At 37.2% G+C, this 23,096-nt stretch overlaps 1 protein-coding gene across 3 annotated transcripts in view; it reads left to right on the top strand.

Annotated features, from left to right (window-relative positions):
- Positions 1-15,876, top strand: part of CNST (consortin, connexin sorting protein) — a 59,255-nt gene extending 43,379 nt beyond the window's left edge. For all 3 annotated transcript variants that reach the window (XM_060753938.2, XM_067464602.1, XM_067464603.1), the window contains 3 exons: positions 652-1,511; positions 7,750-7,885; positions 10,399-15,876. In XM_060753938.2, the coding sequence (XP_060609921.2) occupies positions 652-1,511; positions 7,750-7,885; positions 10,399-10,604 (1,202 nt within the window). In that variant the 3' untranslated portion in view covers positions 10,605-15,876. The remainder of the gene's footprint in view (positions 1-651; positions 1,512-7,749; positions 7,886-10,398) is intronic.
- Positions 15,877-23,096: the final 7,220 nt, after the last annotated feature.

The raw sequence follows: 23,096 nt of genomic DNA, 5'->3' as shown, positions 1-23,096 counted from the left end.
GCAGAGGAGGTATCAGAAATACTTTACATGTAGTTTAAAGTAAAATATGAGATTTTCAGAGAACTAATGCATAGCACTTGTGAAAGTTCCCTTAGGAAATCTCAAATTAAAAATTAGAAATGTCACATTTAGAATCATAATACAGTGAACTGAAAATGTACAGTATTATGGATATACAATTCATGCAGAGTGTAGCAAATTTTCTATAGATGTCTGTATTCTTCATTGTTAACCTCAAGGAAACTGTCCTCTAAATAAAATATGGTTTTAATTCCTATGATAATTATAATTGTGTAGAGAGGCTTTTTACTGGGATATACACTATTTGTTTATAGGAATTTTGTGTTCTTTTTAACTAATTGTATACAGTTTTAAATGAAGATTTGAATTGTTCATCAGGTTTTAACTGATTTTTTTGTGAGCTGCTTTGGTTCTCACTCAGAGAAAGGTAGCATATGAATGAAATAAATACACTGTAACAGAGTCACTGCTGCCAGACAGGAATTCACTCAAAGCATTAATGGTCAGTCTTATCAGATTAGTGATCTCTCTCTCTCTCTCTCTCTCTCTCTCTCTTTCAAGCATGCACTCGGTGATGCTGATATATTGAATTAGTTTGTAATGCTTGAATGCTTTTCCTGTTGCGTTTAGATACACCAACTTGGACTGGCATTGGGCCAAAGAAAGAGAATCAACACACAGAGAGGGAAAGAAGCAAGAGCTTTCAATCTAAAAGCCATCACATGCTTCAGGAGAGGGCTGGTCATCGCCTAGCTGTGGAGAAGGACCACATGGAGGAGGAACAACAGCGCATTGCTGAATCAACACAGGAGCCACCTACTTGGCCCACAGAGAATCAGAGCACGCCTCGCTCTCACTGTTTATCATCTGGGGATGCTAGTGAAGATGACAGTCGGCCGCTAAGAGAAGAACAGTTCTCTGAGGATGCAGCAGAAATAGAAACAGCTATTGAGGAGCTTGCAGCAGAATGCTCTAGTGGGCCAGTGGTAAATACATTGATTGTGACAGATGCTGATGATCTGTTTTCCACAGATGAAAATGTTCCATCTGAAAGAAACTTACTCAGGTCAAAACAATGTTCTGGCTCTATTGTGACTCCCAGCAGCCAGCTCGAAAGCAGCATATTAAACCAACAGCAGCAGCAGCCTGATTATGGGAGTGATAAGAAATCTGACCAGGACAGAACATCAGGTATCAGTGATGATGGGAGTGCTGAAAGTAGTATACCTATACAGGCTTGTGCCACACCTGAAGGAAGACAAGAGAAAGCAACAGTTCTGGAAGAGGAACACGAAGGACCAGAAGATTTCTTTGACAGGTTTTTAAATGGTTGCCTAAAAGACAGAGAAGAGTCTATGCAAGGCCAAGGAGACTCTGAAATTGCTTCACATATGCTGTCTGATCAAGCACTTTATAATTCAGATGGTTATGCTTTGGATGAAAGCTTTTCTTCACTCGATGAACTGGCAAAACGGATAGAGATTGCTGAGGTAAATACTGCAAAAATAACCTTATTTTCTGGTTTTTGTGTTTACTTCTCTTCCCTGACTTTTTCTAACTATTAGACATCCGATTTAGAAATAGAATGCATGTTTAAGAGGATGTTTTGATTTCTCCTTCTTAATAAATTTGATCAGTAAAGCATGTTTTTGGAATAAATGATTCTAATGAAAAAAAATTACATCCTGTATATTTTTCAAGGCCACAGCATTTACAATAAACTGCAGTTGTAGCACTCATATGCTGAGGCAGAACTATCTGGAACAATCGGTATAGCTACCTCTTTATTTCATATTAAGGTAAATGGCAATCATGGCTGTCTGATGAAAAACAATCACATTTGTTTTCTATAAAAACAATCACATTATGAGCACATTGCTTTGCTGCTCCAAAGCCCAAGGTGCCTATCAGAAACTAAACTTTAAGGCACCACCCACCCACCTTTTATAGCTGGCTGACCTCCTTGAGGTCCCATCATGCCTCTGAGTTGAGTGTTCTAGGATGCTGTGGACTGAAAACTATCTATTGCAGGTTATGATTTCATCCGTAGAAGCCAAAAGGAGAATTCGTCATCTGTTATCTTTTTCTTTAAAATCTTTTTGAAGGCAATATGAACAAGGTTGCTTTTTCATATAAGTTCAGTAGTTTGCAGTTTGTTTTGAGTGTCAATAGTACCATCATTAACTCCAGTAGTACACAGAAATATTTTAAATATTGAGCTGTATCCAAGCTGGACCTATGCTCATGCAAAAGTGGAATTCGGTATAATGTTGGGGGCACAGTCTTCTCACACTGCAGCAGCTCCCTCAATATCTGAGGGAGGAAAACATTGCTCTAAAGATGTGGAAAGCCATCTGTGCAATATTTTGGCACAGGACAGGGCTAAACGTTCTGACTCTACTGACCATTAAGAGATCAGAGATTGTTTTCCAGGTTTATTAGGAATACTCTTAAACAGTCTTCAACTCTTCTAATAGGTTGTTTCTGTTTAAGGATAAACAAAAAGGTAGATTTACTATATTCCAGCTTATCCCCCCCCCCCTCAAAAAAATCTTAAGGGAATATTTAATTTTATGTTGCAAAAATCCATTGAAAATGTGCATGCATGCCCATATTTTGAAATTTTCAGAGAAAACACATTTTCCTTCCCTGAGAAATTAAAGACAGTATAATGTTGTTACCTTGAATATAGCAGGAAGGTATCAAAGTTATGGCAAAGAAAGACCTTGTATTTAATAAATGGACAGTGAAGCGGGCATAAAATGCTTTAAAAATTACCAAATAATTTCTTTATTTTCTATGGAAACTAAACCCTGAAACATAAGAGTTTTATAAAAGCACATAATATTGACTTTAACATAGCAAGAATGTGATGTTTTGATACTTATCACAGAATAATATGTTAGGGTCATACTCTTTTCCTATCCAAATCTTACTGCTAGCTGACAGACAGCACGGAGAAGTAGAGCAGCATTTGTAATACACTGTAGTTTCAAATGTCCTGGTAATCCATACCAGATGTATAAAATACTGAAAAATGTAAAGCCATGACTTTTGCTAAATACTGTTATAGTTTTAATTTTAAAAGAAACACCTTTTTAGTAATTTTGGACAGTGAGGCTAAACACATTTTTATTACTATTTGAAAAAGATCTCGCAATGCTATTTGCTTTTTTCTTTCAGCATATGAACATTTACATAAATAGACTGTAAAATGTATGATTTAACATGCTTCTGTGTTAAAATCTTGCCTGTTAAATTTCAATACCCATTAATTTAGTTAGGTTATTTGGTAAACTTTTAACCTAAAATAATATCAATAACAATTATTATTATTATTATTAGTAGTAGTAGTAGTAGTAGTAGTGGGCAATTGTAGCAAACATTTGAGTATTATCAACTGTATTTTGCCCTTGCAACCTTTCATCTTCTCTTATTGTAAAAAGACAAATGTACTTATATCATGCCTAACGCTTGCTTGCTCTTCTTTGAACTGGGTTCAGAGTGTTTCACAAGAAGACATTGGTCTCTGAATAGGGCACAGACTGTACCTTCCATCATTCGACAGCAATCTCTCCAAGCCAAATATGGAGGAATATTGGCTGTCTCTAGAGGGAGCTTGTTTCCTAGGCTGAGTCAGCTTGCAGCATCAGCCTTGGAAAGATATAAATCAGTTGAAAGTAAAAGACATGGAATGGAAATTTCGTGTCAGGGCAGAGAGATATCTTGTAATAATTTCAGATAATATTCTGGTTGGGCTGTTGTTCCTATGCATATTAGGGGGCATAAGAAAGGCAGAAGATTTCCTTTGTTTCCTTTATAATATGTACATTAGCTTTAATATTTAATTGTGAATTGATTTCCAAGAATGAAAGCAGGTATCAGGAGCCAGCAGTTCTGAGTTCTTCTCCATGCCCACATACCAGCCAAAGTCTTCTGTTCAGCTGAGCAACTCCTCCTCCCTATTCCTGCTTATAAGGACAATGTCCTCATTTTACACCACCTCTCCTGTAACTACACTGTTATATGCATGTTGGGCTCAGAGGAAGGAGGGCTGTAGTAACAATGGGGGAAAGGTGGCTTATTCAGGCTGGGACGCCCTACAATAACTTTTCATAATAATAACTTTTATTTGTATCCTGCCACCATCTCCTAAGAAGGACTCAGGGCAGCTTACAAAATAGTACATAATAGTACCATAAAGGTAAAAGTAAAGGTTTCCCCTTGACATTAAGTCTAGTTGTGTCTGACTCTGGGAGTGGCGCTCATCTCCATTTCTAAGCTGAAGAGCTAGCGTTGTCCGGAGGGGCCTCCAAGATCATGTGGCCGGCATGACTGCATGGAGCGCCGTTCCCTTTCCACCAGAGCAGTACCTGTTGATCTACTCACATTTGCATGTTTTCGAACTGCTAGGTTGACAGAAGCCGGGGCTAAGAGCAGGAGCTCACACCGCTCCCCAGATTCAAATCGCCAATGTTTCGGTCAGCAAGTTCAGCAGCTCAGTGGCTTAACCTGCTGTGCCACCAGGGGTTCCAATAGTGCCATTTGTTCATTCATTCAGTCGTTTCCGACTCTGTGTGACCTCATGGACCAGCCCACGCCAGAGCTCCCTGTTGGCCGTCACCACCCCCAGCTCCTTCAAGGTCAATCCAGTCACTTCAAGGATGCCATCCATCCATCTTGCCCTTGGTCGGCCCCTCTTCCTTTTTCCTTCCATTTTCCCCAGCCATAGTACACATAAGATACCCATAAAATTACACTCACGTGATAAACAATAACAATAAATAAACACAAAACAACACACTACAAAAAATAAAAGACAGCCTCAATTTAAAAGAATGATCAATAAAACACACCAATATCTGCTATATGAAATCATATGAAATCATCATACCCTGTGCCCCCCTCACCCCCAAAAAAGCTGGAGCCAACACTGGCAGGAATCATCTGTACGAAATAGTTGTTCAATACTGCTTATTTTAGGAACTTGGTATTGTGTTAAAAAAGGAAAATTCATAACTCCGGAATTAAATATAATGGTAATTAAAATTCTGTTGACATTTTTGTAGGCAATAATAATAAAACTTTAACCATTAACCATTGTAACCTTTGATCCAGATTTTGTATTTTATCTGCATGCATTCTGCAGATAAAATGAAATATGCTATGTCAGGATAGGCTAGCATAAGAATATATGACCAAGGATTTCATTCAACTATCTGTGTCAAATTGTTTACCATTTCAAAAGAAAATATCTGCACAAAGTGTAAACTGCTAGGGGTTAAAATCCAAGGCACACCCATCTCTTAAACTGATTGCTAATAAGATTAATGCATATGCTATAGTCCAAGCATCTACAGATTTGTTGAACAGGCAGTCCTATAGTGGGACTCACCCTAAGTTGGTATTTAAATAAGAAGTGGGCAAAATCTATCCCCACCGAACCCACTGGGTAAAAATACCTTCAAGTGGTTTCTAGGGAAAGTAAAGGAATGTTGTTATCCCCCCCCCACCCCCCATTAAGACATTTTGTTTCTATGTTTTAATTCCTCTGAGTCATTTCCCTTTCCACAAAGCCACGGGAAACAAAACATGGCAAAAGTGCCCCCCACAGACATTAGAAAGCATTGGGTGCATTTTGAGTCTCCCAACACTTTTTCACCTATATACTCTTCACCATTTATATAATTTTTGGTTCTTTGTCCCACTGGTCCTTATGGGTTTCATACTGATAATGTATTATTGTTTGTGTTGGGAGGGAGGGTGAGTGTTTTAGTTGGGGTTTTTTTTTTACCTTTTAACAATGGATACTTATGAATTACTCTAGGTGAAAATTATGCGTTCAGATACATGGAAACTGAAGATATATTTTAATTTGTGCAGGTGACTTGGAATGTCATCTCTCTTATGAATCCTTGAATATTTTTAGTCAATATCAGCAGAAGGTCACAATCTTCCTGTAAGGTTTTGCAGTGCTATAATTTAGGCCAGAAAACTTCAACAGTATTTGGTTTCTACTCTGACCACAAAAAATTATAACAGTAAGATATCTATATTTACCCTGTGGCAGCCTGGAAAGTTGAATAATTTATCAAGCATTATTTTTTTTCTAATATAGCAAAAACAATTATACTCCCTTCAGAGAAAGGCTGCTAGCATCTTCCCTTTGGATACTTGTGCTTTTAGCAGTTCAGTTTATTATTGATTTTATATTTTGAAAGGGTTTACTAATTATACTCATACTAGAATTACTGCTTGGATTATCATTCCTAAATTTTATTTAAAAATAGATGCCTTGAAACTGAGTATCTTTGAAGAATATTTAAAATTTTTGAGCTCATATTAAACTTAATATTCTAGTGCATTCTTAGCATGAAAATAACGGGATCTTTAATATTCCCTGGTGTTTAAGAGTGACCAATACATCCTGTAGCTGCCTGTTTCATCCACAAATTTGCTACAGAACTTGTATTTATTTATTTTGTACTTTTGTACCCTGTCCTTCTCACCCCCGAGGGGGGACTTAGGGGAGCTTCACAACAGGCACTATTCATCCACATTCTTGCTGCTAAAAGCCTTTTCCCCTCACCACTTGGAACTTTCTAAAAACTGCTTTGTCAAAAACCTTCAACAATACAGTCATCAGAAAGTTCCAAGTGGTGAGGGGAAAAGGCTTTTAGTGGCAGGGGGGGGGGGGGGAGCAGGAAAGAGGAGGGAAAGCTTGGAGAGGGAGGAGGAGGGAATCGTGGAGCCCCTCAGTATGCTCTGTAGAGCCCCAAGTGCTCCATGGAGCACAGTTTGAGAACCACTGCTCTACACAATCAGCTGAAATTATGTCCAAATTCTCTTTACTGGTCTCCCTACACTCACAAGGATAGCCTGCTGTAAAGAGCAAATCCTACTGTTATTGTTGCCCTGTGCCTCTCCCTTACTGATGGACGAAGTGCCACCTTAGGAGAAAAGAACCCCCATAGGAGCTAAACCTATAGAGCCTCAAATTAAACTGTTCAAATTCCTAGCAATCAGTCCAACTCTCAAAGCTCACTGCAAAATCTGAAGATTTGAAATTGAATTATTTTTCTTCATCGTTCATCTTGGGATCAGTCCATTTCAGCTCCTCTATGAATTATGTTTGCAAAATAAGTTGTGGTGTTAAGGTCACAATATGGTCATTATCAATGTCTCATTCTTTGGAAGGAACATTGTTAACACTATCTGGTTCTTCAATTCACACCATTTCTGTTTCTGTAAAATAACTTACATTTCCCAGCACCACTATGTTGTGGTTTCAGAGCTGTTAAATTGCTAATCATGATTACAGGAGTCTGCACGTCATGTTGTTTGCACTGCCCATGCAAAAATCCTAGAAAACACATTCATTTTTGTAGGGATGGATAATAGTTGTACTGATTGTCTATGTGCAGTGTTCAAAGGAAATTCTTTAATTATAAAGACAACTCTTCAGCTGTAGCAATAAATCATATATACATCTATTTTATCTTGCATTGTATTATTGTAATAACAGGGACTTCAATATTTATGGTGCTTCAAATACAAATTTCCTAAGTGTCTTTGAAAAATCTTCAGAGTAATAATAAACTGCAGTAGCAAAATCTAGAATCAGATATTGTTCTATAATTGTATATAAAACATGATTCAATGCATATATATATATCAGAAACTCTTATTACTGCATCTTTACAATAATTGTGCTATGATTCTTGTTAGACTGTGCCTACAGAAGGGCTTGTATCCATATTAAAGAAAAGAGATGACACTGAAGGAAAGACTCTTGCCCAAATCCAGACGAGGCAGTCCAAAAGAAGAGTGAGATTCCAAGAAATGGATGATACATTAGATCAAGGTATTTTAAAAGTTATGCATTAATATCATATTTTCACAGCCATGTAGTAAATGGAATCTGTACAACATGGGTTGAGGTATCACAAGGTTTCTAAATGTGATTGGACACGAGCCCTTTTACCTAACACACCATGGCTAATAATGAGGGACGTTGAAAGTTATAGTCCACATCGACTGGCTGGACACATGTTCCCTATCCTTACTATAAAATACTGTAACTATGTTTATTTGGATTTTCAAAGGCCCTGATAGCAGGTGTGCCCTATAGTCAATCTCACTAAACTGGTGGTTCCCAACCTTTGGTCCTCCAGGTGTTTTGGGCTTCAACTTCCAGAAATCCCAGCCAGCTTCTCAGCTGTTAGAAACTGTGAGCTGAAGTCAAAAGCACCTGGAAGACCAAAGGTTGGGAACCACTGCTCTAAACAGTATCATATATGTATGCAGACTTTAAAGACTAATGAACATGAGGAATCAAAGATTTTATCATGTCAGTTGATGATTACCATGACAAATGGGACCTGCTATAAACTGCGGGTTCTCTAAATTCTTCTCCTGTCTTCCCCCTCCTCAACCTAAAACTTCATAGCTATATATTCCATGGCTAAGTGATATAGGAACAGGTATGCATTAGGGTATTATTATTTTTCAGGAATGCTTCTGAATTTCTCCAAGCATGCTGATACATCCCTAGTTTTTTAGTGACCTCAGTTTGGTTACAAGCTGATGGTTTGATGCTTGATTTGCTACTATAAGTGATGGGCCTTTTCCATGTCAGACCAAAGACAGTCTTCCAGATAGGCCCCCTCTCTAGATACTTTCAGGAAGGAATTGAAAACATGGATGTGGAAGCAGGCGTTCGGAAATTATTAACTATAACTTATTATGATATGATGGTGGCTTCTATAGTTGTACAAACACCAACTGGCTTGAACTGGTTTTGCCCTGGTACACAATATGTTTATAAATCCTGCCAAATTTAATCTGTTTATTTTATTATGATATGGTTAGTTTAGTTTGCTATGTTTTTGATTTTGTCGTAATGTGTTATGTTTTTATTCTTGTTTGGTTTTGTATTTATTTGTTGTAAGCCACCCCAAGTTCTTTTGGTGAGGGGGCAGGATATAAATAAAGATGATGATGATGATGATGATTATTATTATTATAAATGGTTCCATATTATCTAATTAGTTATCCTTTAATATTTACCTTGACGTTAGAAGGAATTCAGTTAATGTGTTTGAATTATTATTATTATTATTATTATTATTATTATTATTATATCCTGCCTTATCTCCCCTGAAACATTATCTGAACTTTGTAAATGTGTTTTGTCTTAGCTTTTAATTCTTGCTTGGTAAGAAGCATTAATTTAAAATGCAGTTAAGATCAGTGGTTTTAAGACTACAGGCTCAAATTTCTCCTTCTACTCCACCTTTTTCCATCCATTTAGACATAATCGTCATCCCTTACATCCAAGATAACCCAGCGATTGGCTTCACTTGAAGCAGTATAACAGGTGGCTGGGGTTGTCTTGGGATTAAAGGGGTGTGATTTTGGCTGGGCAAGAAACAGAGGCAGTTTGTTAAGCAACAGCTACAAGCCCATCAAACAGAAATTCACAGAAGTGGAAGGTTGACTGTTATAATATAATAAAATATTTGGAGAATGCATACAAATCTGAATCTTAGGTACTGATTGTAATCAGGTCATAACATATGTCCAGTTTAGTCTCTTAATTTATGCCATGTATGTGGAGTAATGCAATTTAGTAAGCAATATACTCACATTTCATATGCAGCAGTTTATAGTCACACTTTATATTATACAGTTTATATGAAGCAATGTGCTCCAGGTAACCAATCAAGTGCTGTCTCACATTAGAACAATGGAAAATAATATTACAACACTGTTATCTGTCTATCCATATATTCACACAGATATAAATATGCAGTAGCCACACACCATTTTTATAATTACAGTTCTCCAGTGGTGACTATCACAGACTTCCAATAGATGTTGTGGTACGTTAACAGAAATTGTAAAACTATACTAGCCACGGAGAAGCTCCAGTTACTGTATATCGTTTGTCCATTTCAAAATGAAAAAAGGGGGAGAAGGGTGTCAAAATGCTGAACATCCCTTCCTTGATGATTTGCGTTTTAATCAGGCACATGTCCAAGTAAAGTTGAATAAAAATGCAAAAACAAAAAAAGGAATAATATATGCCATGGATAGCTAAACATTTATAAAACCCATTTTCTTCCATGAAGCTAAAAAGGCAACTTTTTAAAGTTAATTTTTTTTTCAGTCTTTTCAACAGCATATAAAGAAATTCTATTCTCTCCTCTTTGAACCAACAGTCCGCTGCTGTCAGGTGTGTTTTGGTAGTGCTATAGCTTTTATTCTCCCTTCCAGAATTAGTGAATGTACACAGTCCAGGCAATATTCAATGACTGAACTGAAATACTTAAGCTATGTATGATTGATCATATGTCATATATCTTATATTTTCAGAGGAGGTTGGAGGTGGTTCGTGCATTTTGCTGATCTTACTATGTATAGCAACTGTATTCCTTAGTATTGGAGGAACAGCATTGTATTGCACATTTGGCGATGCAGAATCTCCAGTATGTACTGAGTTTGCAACCAACGTGGACTTTTATTGTACTCGAATACTGCAGGGTATAGAGGAGCTTAAGCACTGGATATCTTTCTCATAGAGAAAGAGGATATAAACACTTGCTGACACCTCATTGACAATTACTGAAGATCTTCAATCTTCTTATGACATGGCACCTCCAGATGATGAATCGCAAATATTATAAGGACCTACATTCTACATAGGAAGCACTTTCCAGTTATTAGGAATATCGAAATCATGCTAAAGTCTCAAGAGGCAACATGAGAAACTGGTAAACATATTCATCTTTTGAGATACTGTGATTACCACCTACACTTGTGACATGAGGAAGAAAAAGGTGATTGCCTTCCTTACAGTTTCTGATCTCCACATACTCATATGCAAATTGAAAATTTAGTGCAAGACTATTGATTTTTCTTTTCAGCTAACTGTGCAAAGATATTGTCTCCAGCTATCATGCAATAAGTCCAGACTTTATGGAAATGTTGGGTTTAATTCGGCTTAATTAACGTATGTCTTGTTTTTCATTGTCCTGGTGAATTATGTCATTTGGCATAGTCCTGCAAAAAATCAAAGCCCTCTATCTAGATTCTAGATGTTAGCTGGCCATGCAATTCAGAATATAGCAACTGCAATAAGGAATGCATCCATCATTTATACACAGCCTTGACAAACTTTGAAGTGTTTTTAAACTGCGGGTTTTCAGGATACGGAATTCTAAAAATAGATTGTCTACACATAGAAAAAAGGCTTCTGAAAAGTACCATCTGCATACCCTTTAAAAACTGTTTGCTACATTTCATATTTTATGTTTTAAATGCACACTAAGAAATGTAAAGTGTGCATGTAACGAACACCAGCATCTTACTGGCATACTTGACAACGACCCATCTGTTAACTATTCGTCCCCACTGCAAACATGAATGATGAGCAAAATAGACTATAGACATATCAAAGCTCTTAGTGGTTCTCTTCAGGATAGTGATTTCTATTTGACCATATTATGAAGGAAACAGATGAACCCTGTGAGAGGAATGTGACATGAGTTCTGTATCTAAAATGCATGCCTCAGACTGGGAAGAATTAAAATCTACCTAGACCAAAGTCCAAAAGGAACAATCTAGTTTTGCAGTTTCACCAGTAGTTTTTTATCATTGTTGAATCAAAGTTCTGTCTCCTTAGCAAACCATTAGAATTTTATCTTGCTTCCCTTTTAGATTTTGTTACCCCCAGTGGTTAAACTTGTTTAAAACTAATGTAGGAATAAAAAGTTATGCAATGAAAACAACCATAAACAATTAAGAGAGAACAGAAATAGGAACCACTGGGAATTGCATACATTGACATTGCATGCTAGAATATTTTTTTTATTGTCTTTGGACTTGTTAACTTCTGTTTACCTTCATGCCAAGATAATTTCAAAGTCAAGTGAGAAACCCCTGCAGGCTTTTAATATAATAAAGAATTCCCTGGAGGCAAACCCTTCTTGAAATATGCTTGACTAACCTCTCCTCAATTTGAAAGTAGTTTGCCATGTGTCAGAGGGCTTGATGTACAAAAATGCAAAACTTCCAAAACTAGTAGATTTTATTAAATCTCATATCATGTCCTAAAGCCAATTTTAACATTAGCTGAAAGAAAGTCCCCATAAGCATTTGTGTGATGGATTACATGCTTGCACATGCAGCCATGCAAGAAGTTGCACAATAAAATTTTATTGGATACTGCTTCTGCGTTAACTCTGAAAATGTACAGCCACTAACTTGGTGCTACAAAACATTAGCATTGGACACTGGCCCAAATATTTCAGTTGCAAGTAGAATTTTTTAACTTATTTATTAACCTCAATTCAGCCATGAGCAAGCTGTCTACATGAATGCGGAGTTGTTTTTTAGGATGCTTTTGAGCAAAGTTTGCAAAACAATTTTGAAATAACCTAGTGGTCTATTGCAAGAGAAAAGCTAATGTCTTACCTGTGTCTAGATTGGCCCATACACCATATTGAGTTTCCAGAACTTTATATTTATATAAATATTTCCATTTCTTAACCTTCCAGATCTCTTTATGAACAAGAAATGAAAATGGATGAAATAAATAAAAACATTATTTTAAAAGAGATAAAAACAGTTTTAAAAAACTTTTCTTAAAACACATACACCTCAGCAATCAACCCTATATTGTCTAATCCCCAAACTGTCTGTTTGGGGTGGCTAGAAAAATAGGTCATCTTTGAGACTTCAGATATACCCAAATAGCTCTCAAGAACTTGGCAAATTACAGCTTGCATTGCACTTGATGGGCATTATTTTTCTCTATCTACTTTCCATCAAATTGACATGCTTTTCTCCATCCCAACAGCTGTTGCCCCTCATATTTTCTCAGAATTCAACAAATCAATTCTTCAGCACCCCCCCCCCCCAAATGGAATTCTTATTTTCAGGTTATAGCTTTCTTCCCTTTACCACCCCCACCCCCTCAGAAAAGATGGCAGTATTCAAAGCTCATCAAAAATGTAACTCAACACTCTCAAGAAGTGGCAGCTCATAGACAAAGCTCCAAAATGACAGCCCAGTTGGGGTTTGAACTCATGCATTAAAGTTCAGCTTCAAAGCAGCAGCTAAAGTACTCTCTTAATTAAATACAGATAACTCTATTGAGAAGGTTATTTTTGGATTACAGTTTATACTACTGCATATATTGACCCATCCTTCAAAATTATGCCAGTGGAACAGTTATTGGTATACAGTACAGGATGCAGGATCTGTGGTTTCATTTTTCCTTGTCCAACAAAATATTTCACTGTAGGCATTTTCTGGGTCCTTCAGTGCAACTCTATGATATCCTTAGGCCAGAGGTTCATCATTTCAATAGGGCTTATTATTGGTTTTGCGAATTTACGTGAAGTCTGGGAACATATCCCCTGTGGACATGAGGATTGTACTGTACTTCAGGTAAAGGTTAAATCCAAAGGCTTCATTGGCTGTACAAAAATCTTCCACATAGAAGTTGTATTATATTTGTTTATTTTTCTGCCCCTAACTTTCCATATTGTACTGAAGATTCCTCCCTAAATTTCCCCAGTATGTAGGAAGTAGTCTTCATGAAAAGGAAATAAGATTTTTCAAATCAAGGCTTTTCTCTTTGAGACTCTAAGGATTTGTGTACTGCCAGTGCAAGAGTCATAATGCAGGGATTAATTTGGATTTTTATGTTTTGTCTCTTAAGAAAAAAATGCAATGTCTAGAGTTTCCTATGTGCACTTCAAAGGACTATATGCTATATTATAGCAGTATTCAATCTCCTTCAGTAGGGAGGTTTGAGTTTTAAAATGGTACTGGCTGGTTCAGTACATCATCTTTGTCTAGTCACATTAAATTGCTTGACCTGTAAAGGGATTTTCTTATTTTTGTTTTGTATTTTTATGATGGAATGTTGATAAGCATGTATTCAGTAGCTATAATGTATTTATAATTTCTCTGCAGTTAGTATATATTCGGGATTATGTAATTTTCAGTGTGGTGTTCTCTTGAATGTTAAATTAATGTTCAAATAACAATCGATTTCACCTCTGTTTTAAATGTTTGTGCACCTGATCACCAAAAATATTGAGAGATATAACTTGAAAATGTTTATTTTAAAATTATTCCATGTACAGATATTTTTAAAAGGCTAATACTGAAATTCCTTTTTTGGCATTTTAAAATTATTTTTATTGCACATTTTAAAATAAGTGGAAAACAATTTTAAAATTATCATATTTTGCACTATGGTTGTTAGATGCCCCCTTTTTATAGTAGTTTTATTTCCAGTAATGGCAGTTAAACAAATGGAAATGATAGCCCTTATTTAAGAACAGTCCCTGTTACACCAGTCTCTAATGAATACACATTGTAGCAATTGTTGGGTTAAATCCAGTTTTTAGTGCCAACGAGATGAGATCTCCTGAATCAGTGGGACATACAGTATATTTGTTGATTTAACTAGCCCCCATTCATTCAGTGAATGAATACTTCCACTTCATTCAGTACTCTCATTAGAACAAACAATTGTATTCAGGCCTCTGTTCTGCTTTTGGATTTTTTATATGGAAATCTTACTCCAGTATCCTGCAAGTAGGATTGGCCACAGGATCCATATCATAGTTCCCATATTTCCCTTGGAAGAGACCAATGGCAAGCAAAGGGAAGGAAAGAGCTGGTGTAGTTCAGGGGCAGGTTTACAGTTTAACACCCAACAAAATCAGTCTAGAAATCTTGGGCATGTTTGCATGTCTTGCTTTATCAATCTGCTTATCCTGTGAAGCTGAGTTATAGCTAGATACCTTGTTTATATAATGGATTAAACATTGGTACTACTTTTTGTTTGGCATGAGAATTCACATGCTTTGCAGTGACATTTTACAAATGGTTAGCTGTATAACACAAAGTTGCTTTCCCTGTCTTCTTCAAATATTGTTAAAGTCTTGTCTACATAGTATCTTGGGCCCTGATTCTACATTTTATGCAAATCCAGCAAAATTAAAACAGAATGCTTATGTGTATACCTGTGCAGGATCTAAATCTAAATGTTGCGACAAGCTAAAATCAAAGAATAAATATACATAATACATTTCTGTTTCAAAATGCTATATAAAATATCATTGCAACCAACACTTCAAATTACTGAGAAGCAGAGAAATGAGAGGGTAGTGAGCATTTTTTTCTGTTTCATCATAATTCACTTGTGGAAAAGTCTCTTGGCTATATTCCACTTTGCAGTTGTTCCTTCCTCGTAGATATTTCAGGTAACGTTATCATAGGTTGGTCAAAATGCAAAGCTATGACAAGTACAATTCTTTTCTTTAAAATCATGTGAAATCATATGATGTGGAGAACTTTTATTAATGTACAAAAATAATTGGCTGTTTAAGAAAGAGAAATCGGATTCAACTTATACAGCACATTCCTTCTAATCACTGCCTATGACATCACTAATTTTTCAACACATGGATGTGAATAAATTACTGCCAACAATGACAATATTTAAAACTTTTGCTTTTTCGGCGATGGACAGGTAAAAATTCTAAAGCCAGATAAGGCATAAAGTTGCATTTTGTGAGCAAAGCTTACTCACATACTTCTAAAAGTTTAATAAAAGGGCTGTTACACAAGAAAACATTGTAATTTTTGTTCTTCTATAATGTAACTTACAGACAGTTCAAAGTTATTATCTGTGATAAATCTCACCTTAGCTACTGATGGCAAAAGGAGGGAATTACTGTTTGAGAACATCAATGAAGATTGTAATGTCTGAACATAAAAACAAAAATAAAGTGTCCCTGTAAAAAATTCATAATTTTGAATGGTCTCATTAATGGCAGACATGGTTAATGTGTTTTCAATTACAATAACTGAATAATGTAGCAACATTTATTTCTGTTCTACAAAAAGTGCAATTCTAAAATAAATTACAATATTCAATTACAGTGGAGTCTTGCTTATCCAGCATAAACGGGCCGGCAGTACATTGGATAAGCAAAACTGTTGGATAATGAGGGATTAAGGAAAAGCCTATTAAATGTCAAATTTATGATTTTACAAATTAAGCACCAAAACATCATGTTTTACAACAAATCAACAGAAAAAGCAGTTCAACACATGGTAACATTATGTAGTAATTACTGTATTTACAAAATTAGCACCAAAGCATTGCAATGTATTGAAACAGCTGTGGAGGCAGACTGCACTGGATGATACAGAACGTTGGATGAGCAAAGGTTGGATACAAGACTCTACTGTATTATAGTTCATTTCTCTGAAGATAACAATGTCCAGCACTTCCAAAAGCAAAGATTCCAACTTTTACAGTGTGGGTGGGGAAGAAGACAAAGTGCACTGAGAATGTTCCAGCAGAGAATTAATGTTAAAATATTATTTGGGGGGGGGGGGTCTTATCTTTCTCTAAGTTCTCCAGCCCAGGCATTTATTTCATAAGCACGTATCTGAATGCTTGCAATCAATAATCTCAGAAATAAAGGTTAGCACTATCTAGAAATGTCAGGTATGAAACGACACAAATGTTTTTATATCCTGTCATGTCTTTGTTAAATCCCTATCTTTATTTTTACTGAAAGCCATCTAAACTCAGCAAAAAGTATATTGTTTCTAAATTAGATATACAGTGTTCCCTCACTTACCGCAGGTAAGTTCCAGGACTACCTGCAAAAAGTGAAAATCCACGAAGTGGGGATGCTTTATATGTATGTCGAGTTCCGAGGGTGAGGCAGGAGAGATTTAAAGACACCGCACACTTTTTAATTTTTTGCTAGCTATCTCTGCTTTGCTGCCATGAGCCAAGGCGGAGGAGGAGGAGGAGGGGAGCCCATGGCCAAGGCCCTCCACACCATGAGGCTCTACTGGTAATTTTATTATTATTTTAATTTTATACCTGGCGTACTAGACAACCCCCAAAATTTTATAAGGTTTTACATGCCTAAAAAGTCATCTAGTACCCCGGAATATACGGTAGATGTAGAAAGTAATTAACAGGCTAATTCTTCAAATACCATCAACGTCCCTGCTTCCTTAAATATTTCAATGTATTCCAACAATGGTGACCAACTGAGAAAAAGGGGAAATTATATGGCATTGGTTTACCTAAAAATATAAGTAGAAAAAGAAAAGAGGAGTGGGAAGTAATTAAAATTCTTAATTACACAGAAACCTTTTTAAATTGCCTAAAGACAACAGAAAGAAACACAGTCCCAAAGAGATACTTGTCAGTAGATACAAAGTTCACAAATGGATAGCTTTCTTATGTAAATTCTTTCAACATCCCACTCATTTCTCATGTAACTATATGATGTAATTTGTGCTGACACAACCACTTTACATAGGGAGAGAAGCGACCTTTAATATATATTATGACTGAAACAGTTGTGGGAGCCTTTTACAACACCTTTAAAACTCCAAATGTTTCAAAGAAAAGTTGTCTTAGAGTAACCGTACATTACTGAGCTGAGTGAGCATCCACAGTAAAAAAGAAAGAAAGAAAGAAAGAAATTTTCATACCTCATCACCTGCTGCAATGGTGCAAACAACAGACTCCCACAGAAAATATTTGTGCTAGTTGCACAAGCAGGGCTGGATCAATATGTTTTGTTGCCTGAAATAAAAATTAACACAGTATCTCTCTCCAATTACATGTATAAAAGACATCTTGAAATTTAATTCAATACTAACAAAATGAAAGCTTTATCTACTGAACCAGAAAGCAGCAGGCTAGTATAGTGGGCCCAGGGCAGAATGGTGTGTGCACATACACTCTTCTTCCCACTATCCAGGCATCACTACCATTGAGGTTGTCACCTCACTGTGTAAGACAAGACTTGCAAACAGGATTAGCTGCCAGTCACTCAGTAATTCCCTAAATTTGAGCCAAGGGCATGGTAGCTTGATGGGAATTGTAGAGATTAGGAAAGTAACATTTGCCAAATTTGATAGTTACCTCCACCCCAGCTGGCTATTCCTGTTTCTTCACAAAATACCAGTACTATGAGCAGAGCAAGGTAGACAAGTGAATGGTTTCTGGGGTGGAAAATTCAACAAGACTGGCTGAAGTAGTTTTATTTTTATTTAGTCTACCCTGGTTCAGATATCTCTCTAATCAAACAAAGATTATAATACTATAATTGTATAGTATTCCACTTTAACTGTTACCACTTTATTTTATGGAAACCCAAGATGTACTATCTAGGAAGGGATATTTAGAATGACCAGAGAGTTCCTTGAGTGCATCAACAGATTCCCATATTCCATAGGATTTTGATCTGGCATTTAAAGAGGGACCAATGTGCTATAATGAGAAAAAGTGTCGAGAGAGAGAACAGCTGCAATAGTCAGGCATCTCATTGTCCACAGAAGTGAAAGCTCTTCCTTCCCAACTGACATGTAGGAAAGGAAGAGGATAGTGGAGGATATTTGTTGTGCTTAAATCATACTTTATTTATTTATTTATTTACTATATTTGTATACTGCCCTTCTCATCCCTTAGGTGCCTCAGGGCAGTTTACAATGGCAACGATTCGATGCTTAAAAACACAATACAACATTTTAAAACATTAACACATAATATAAAACCATAACAAGAATACTAAAAGCATGCATCAAGAATACTAAAACCATACTATGGCCTGCTGATTTTATAACCAATAAGCTTGTGCCTGATTTTGTTTTTTTTCTTTTAGACTCACTGATTTATCTTTTTAGCAGTCTATGGTAGCCATATAACTATTCTACAGTATCACATTTTTAATAGTAACCTTTTTCCTTGTCCTGTTTTCACATAGAAATACAATGATACTGACAACTCTAATTTTAGTATTTAAATATATATCTCTACACTTGTGATACGCAAATTATTGTAAATTGCTGAGAGCTTTCCAGGTCATGAAAAAGCAAAAATGGTTTAAATAAAAATAAAACAGCCATGAGATTTTTCCCTTAGAAATCAACTGACCAAATTATTTTTAATATGATTGAATAAATGGTAGCTCCAGGACATATTTGGCAACAAGGTACTAGAATGTGCAACAAGCTTTGATGCTCTGTAGGCCTCACATCAAGGGAAGGCATGCACCATACTGCCTATTTTTGTGATCCACACTTGCCTCCAAATTCCTGAGGTGGTTCTGAAATTTGGTGATTAAAAATGCAGCAAAAACTATTTAAAGGTATAAATAATAATGATAATGATGATGATAATAATAACTTTATTTTTAACCCGCCCTCTATCCCCAAAGAGACTCAGGGTGGTTTCCAAAGACAAAAATGGCAAACATTCAATGCCATGTGCTATGACAATAAATAGAAATAAAACAGAAACCAACAAACAATTAAAAATGAATTGTTAAAATAAACCAGTATAACAACCTAGGACAAAACATGTAACTGATCAACCTCATAAATAACACCACAAGATGATAAAAACTGTATAAAAGTATGAAATCTACACATACAAAAACATGACTCTCCCATGAGTAAGGTAATATAATCACTGTCAGTATTGTAGGACATGATAAAAGCAATAAAGAGCTAATCACCAATGTGCCTTTGGAGAAGCGGATCGGCAGCCAGTGGAGCTACTGAAACATGGGAATTGTCCACTCCCTGTACGGTGTTCCAGTGAGTAGCTCGGCTGCCAATCTCTGGACTAGTTGATGCTTCCGAACTATCTTCAAAGGCAACCCCACATAAAGAGCTCTGCAGTAGTCCAAACTGGATGTAACTAAGGCGTAGACTACCATGGCCAGATCTGGTGTCTCAAGGTACAGGTGCAACTGGCACACAAGTTTTAACTATACGAAGGTGCTCCTGGCCACTGCTGACACCTGGGGTTTCAGGGTCAGCGATGAGTCCACAATCACCCCCAAGATGCAAAACTGTGTTTTCAGGGGGAGTGTAACCCCATCCAACACAGGCTGTAACCCTATACCCTGATCTGCCTTTCAACTGACTAAGAGTACCTCTGTCTTGTCTGGATTTCGTTTCAACTTGTTAGCCCTCATCCAGTCCATTACTGATGACAGACACCGGTTTAGGACCAGGACAGCAACCTTGGCTTTGGGTGGAAAAAGTAATAGACTTGGGGGTCATCAGCATAAATTTGACACCAAACTCCAAAACTCTCGCTGATCTCTCCCTGCAGTTTCATGTAAATGTTAAGCAGCGTAAGAGACAAAACTGAACCCTGAGGGACCCCATAGGCCACCGGCCAGGGAGTCAAACAGGTCTCCCCCAGCACTACCATCTGAGTCCGACCCTCCAAGGACTGGCTCCACTGCAGTACAGTGCCCCCTAATCCCATCCTGGAGAGTTGGCTCAGAAGGATACCATGGTCAGTGGTATCGAAAGCCACTGAGAGGATCAGGAGAACCAATAGGGATACACTCCCTCTGTCTAGCTCTCTTCATAGATCATCCACCAAGGCAACCAATGCTGTCTCAGTTCCATAGCCAGGCCTGAAACCAAATTGAAATGGATCCATATAATCGGTTTGATCCAAGGAACTTTGGAGCTGAGAGGCCACCAGCTTCTCCAGAATCTTGCCTAAGAAGGGGAGATTTGATACTGTCTGACAGTTGTTGTATTGAGCTTATTTATGTCCCTGTGATCTAGAGGATTGCAGGTCTCAAAAGACATAGTTGATAGATAATCTTTCTTATCTCTACCCATGCTCTGGGCCAGTATAAGAGCATTGTCCTTCTTCTGGAAGCCAAGTTTAGGAGATGTAGATCCTAACTCTCCCTGACCACAAGAGGTATAGTACCATCTATTTGGGGTTTTTTAAGCCTAAAACATACTCCAGAATTCTAATTTGGCTTTAAAACAATGTGCCTCTTCCCCATGTGTTTGTTTTAAAGGGGAAAAGCAGTCCTTGTTTCCATTGCCATGCTACTGAATTTGAATGGCACAATCACAACAGGATAGTGTAGATGGGGCTAAAGAAATGGCTATGTTGAGATAGAGGGATGTTTACAAAATGGAGGGGTTTGAGACACACTGGGAGACATAGCTGTGTGAAACATACAGGGCGCATGATGTGGATAGCCCGTATTTTCAAGACATGTCTCCTTTCTCTTCCCTTAGCAAAAAAAAAAAAAAAGGAAAAAAAAGATGTTCCCTTGCACTTGGAGCTGAACTTCTTTCCTTCTGGGCAGGGTGGGGCTGCCACCTCCATGTCTTGCTAGGCAAGGCAAGTAACAATAGAATCACAGTCTGTTTCATGCAAGTGATGAAACTGCTTTGTGGGAGTCATAAAACCAATTTTGTAATCTGAACTAATTTTCCTGAGTGTGTGTCTTCATTATTTTAGGAATATAGAACCCCCTGATGTTTATCAGTGTACAGGAAATAATGGGTTTGCAAATAGCATGCTTGAGAATATGAATCAATAAGTTAGATGTGAGTGTGAGGGGTCTGTGTGAGACATTTTCTCAATGATGGGAACATTTACGTAATTGGTTTGGTCGTGTCATTCATAGAATAGTTTGATTAAAATTGAAACATTGGACCAGATATGCTGCTAAACTGTATTGCAGAGATAGTCTCTGTCTGTACAGAAATGATATAGGGCAACATCTGACAATCAGGAAGGCTGTATTGCTCTCCCCAAATGTTCTGCAGAGAATTTATCCTGTTGTGATTGTGCCATTCAAATTCAGTAGCATGGCAATGGAAACAAGGACTGCTTTTCCCCTTTAAAACAAACACATGGGGAAGAGGAACATTGTTTTAAAGCCAAATTAGAATTCTGGGAGTATGAGACTGGTGTTTATTTACTTATTTATTTATTTATTTATCAAATTAGGAGCAAACCAGGGGTGCAGTTGTAATGTATTTTAAAAAAAAAACAAATTTTAAAAACTTGGCATTATATTAAATGTCCTTTGACCAGTAGTTGGCCATTTGGAGTGCCTCTGGTGTTGCTGTAAGAAGGTCCTCCACTATGCATGTGCCAGGGCTCAGACAGCCTTGCAATAGATGGTCTGTGGTTTGCTCTTCTCCACACTCACATGTCATGGACTCCACTTTATAGCCCCATTTCTTAAGGTTGGCTCTGCCTCTCGTGGTGCCAGAGCTCTATCTGTTCAGTGCCTTCCAAGTCGCCCCAATCTTCTGTGTGCCCTGGAGGAGTCTCTCATTGGGGTTCTGGGTTTTAGCCTACCACTTTTGGACTCTCACTTGCTGAGGTGTTCCTGTGAGTATCTCTGTAGATCTTAGATAACTATTTCTTGATTTAAGGCGTTGGCATGCTGGCTGATATCCTAACGGGGTGGACCAGACATGTCACTACCTTGGTCCTTTCACTATTGACTACTACTTCCCGGTGGATGTCAGGTGGTGTAATACCGGCTAAACAGTGTAATAAACAGTGTAACAGTGTAAACTGAGACTGGTGATATCATGTGAAGGACCTGACTCACTAACAGGCAAAAAAGAAGGAGGCAGTGAATAAATATACACACACAGATCCTTTATTCCTGACCAGGAATTCCAAAATTGTCCTCTTGGGTGGCTGAGCTTGTGACTTTTACTTTTGTGACTAGCCTTCTCCTGCCACACATTGCTGTGGCCCTGTCTGTGTAAATGCGTTTTGTGTAAGTATATATGTGTATACGTATGTCGATATATGTGTGTTTGTGCATGAGTTGTAATGTATTTTTTGTTTTTTGGTTTTTTAAGTCTTTTCTGCTATGTTTTCAGTGTTTTTATGAATGGGGGTCACTTGTTGGCCTGATAGGTTTCTTGTGTCCAAATCTGGTGTCAATTCGTCCAGTGGTTTTTGAGTTATGTTAATCCCACAAACGAACATTACATTTTTATTTATATACTAGCTGTCCCCTGCCACGTGTTGCTGTGGCCCAGCCTGTGTATGTGTTTTGTGTATGTATATATATGTGTATGTGTGTATACATGTGGTTTTGTGCATGTGTTATAACGTATTTTTCATTTTTTGGCTTTTTAAGTCTCTTCGGCTGTGTTTTTCAGTTTTTTTATATGTGATGGTCACTCATTGGCCTGATAGGTGTATT

Source organism: Anolis sagrei, chromosome 1 (genome assembly GCF_037176765.1).
Source record: "Anolis sagrei isolate rAnoSag1 chromosome 1, rAnoSag1.mat, whole genome shotgun sequence".
NCBI classification, from domain to species: Eukaryota; Metazoa; Chordata; class Lepidosauria; order Squamata; family Dactyloidae; genus Anolis; species Anolis sagrei.
The sequence above is the reverse complement of the archived record's forward strand: the minus strand, read 5'-3'. Positions and strand labels throughout refer to the sequence as shown.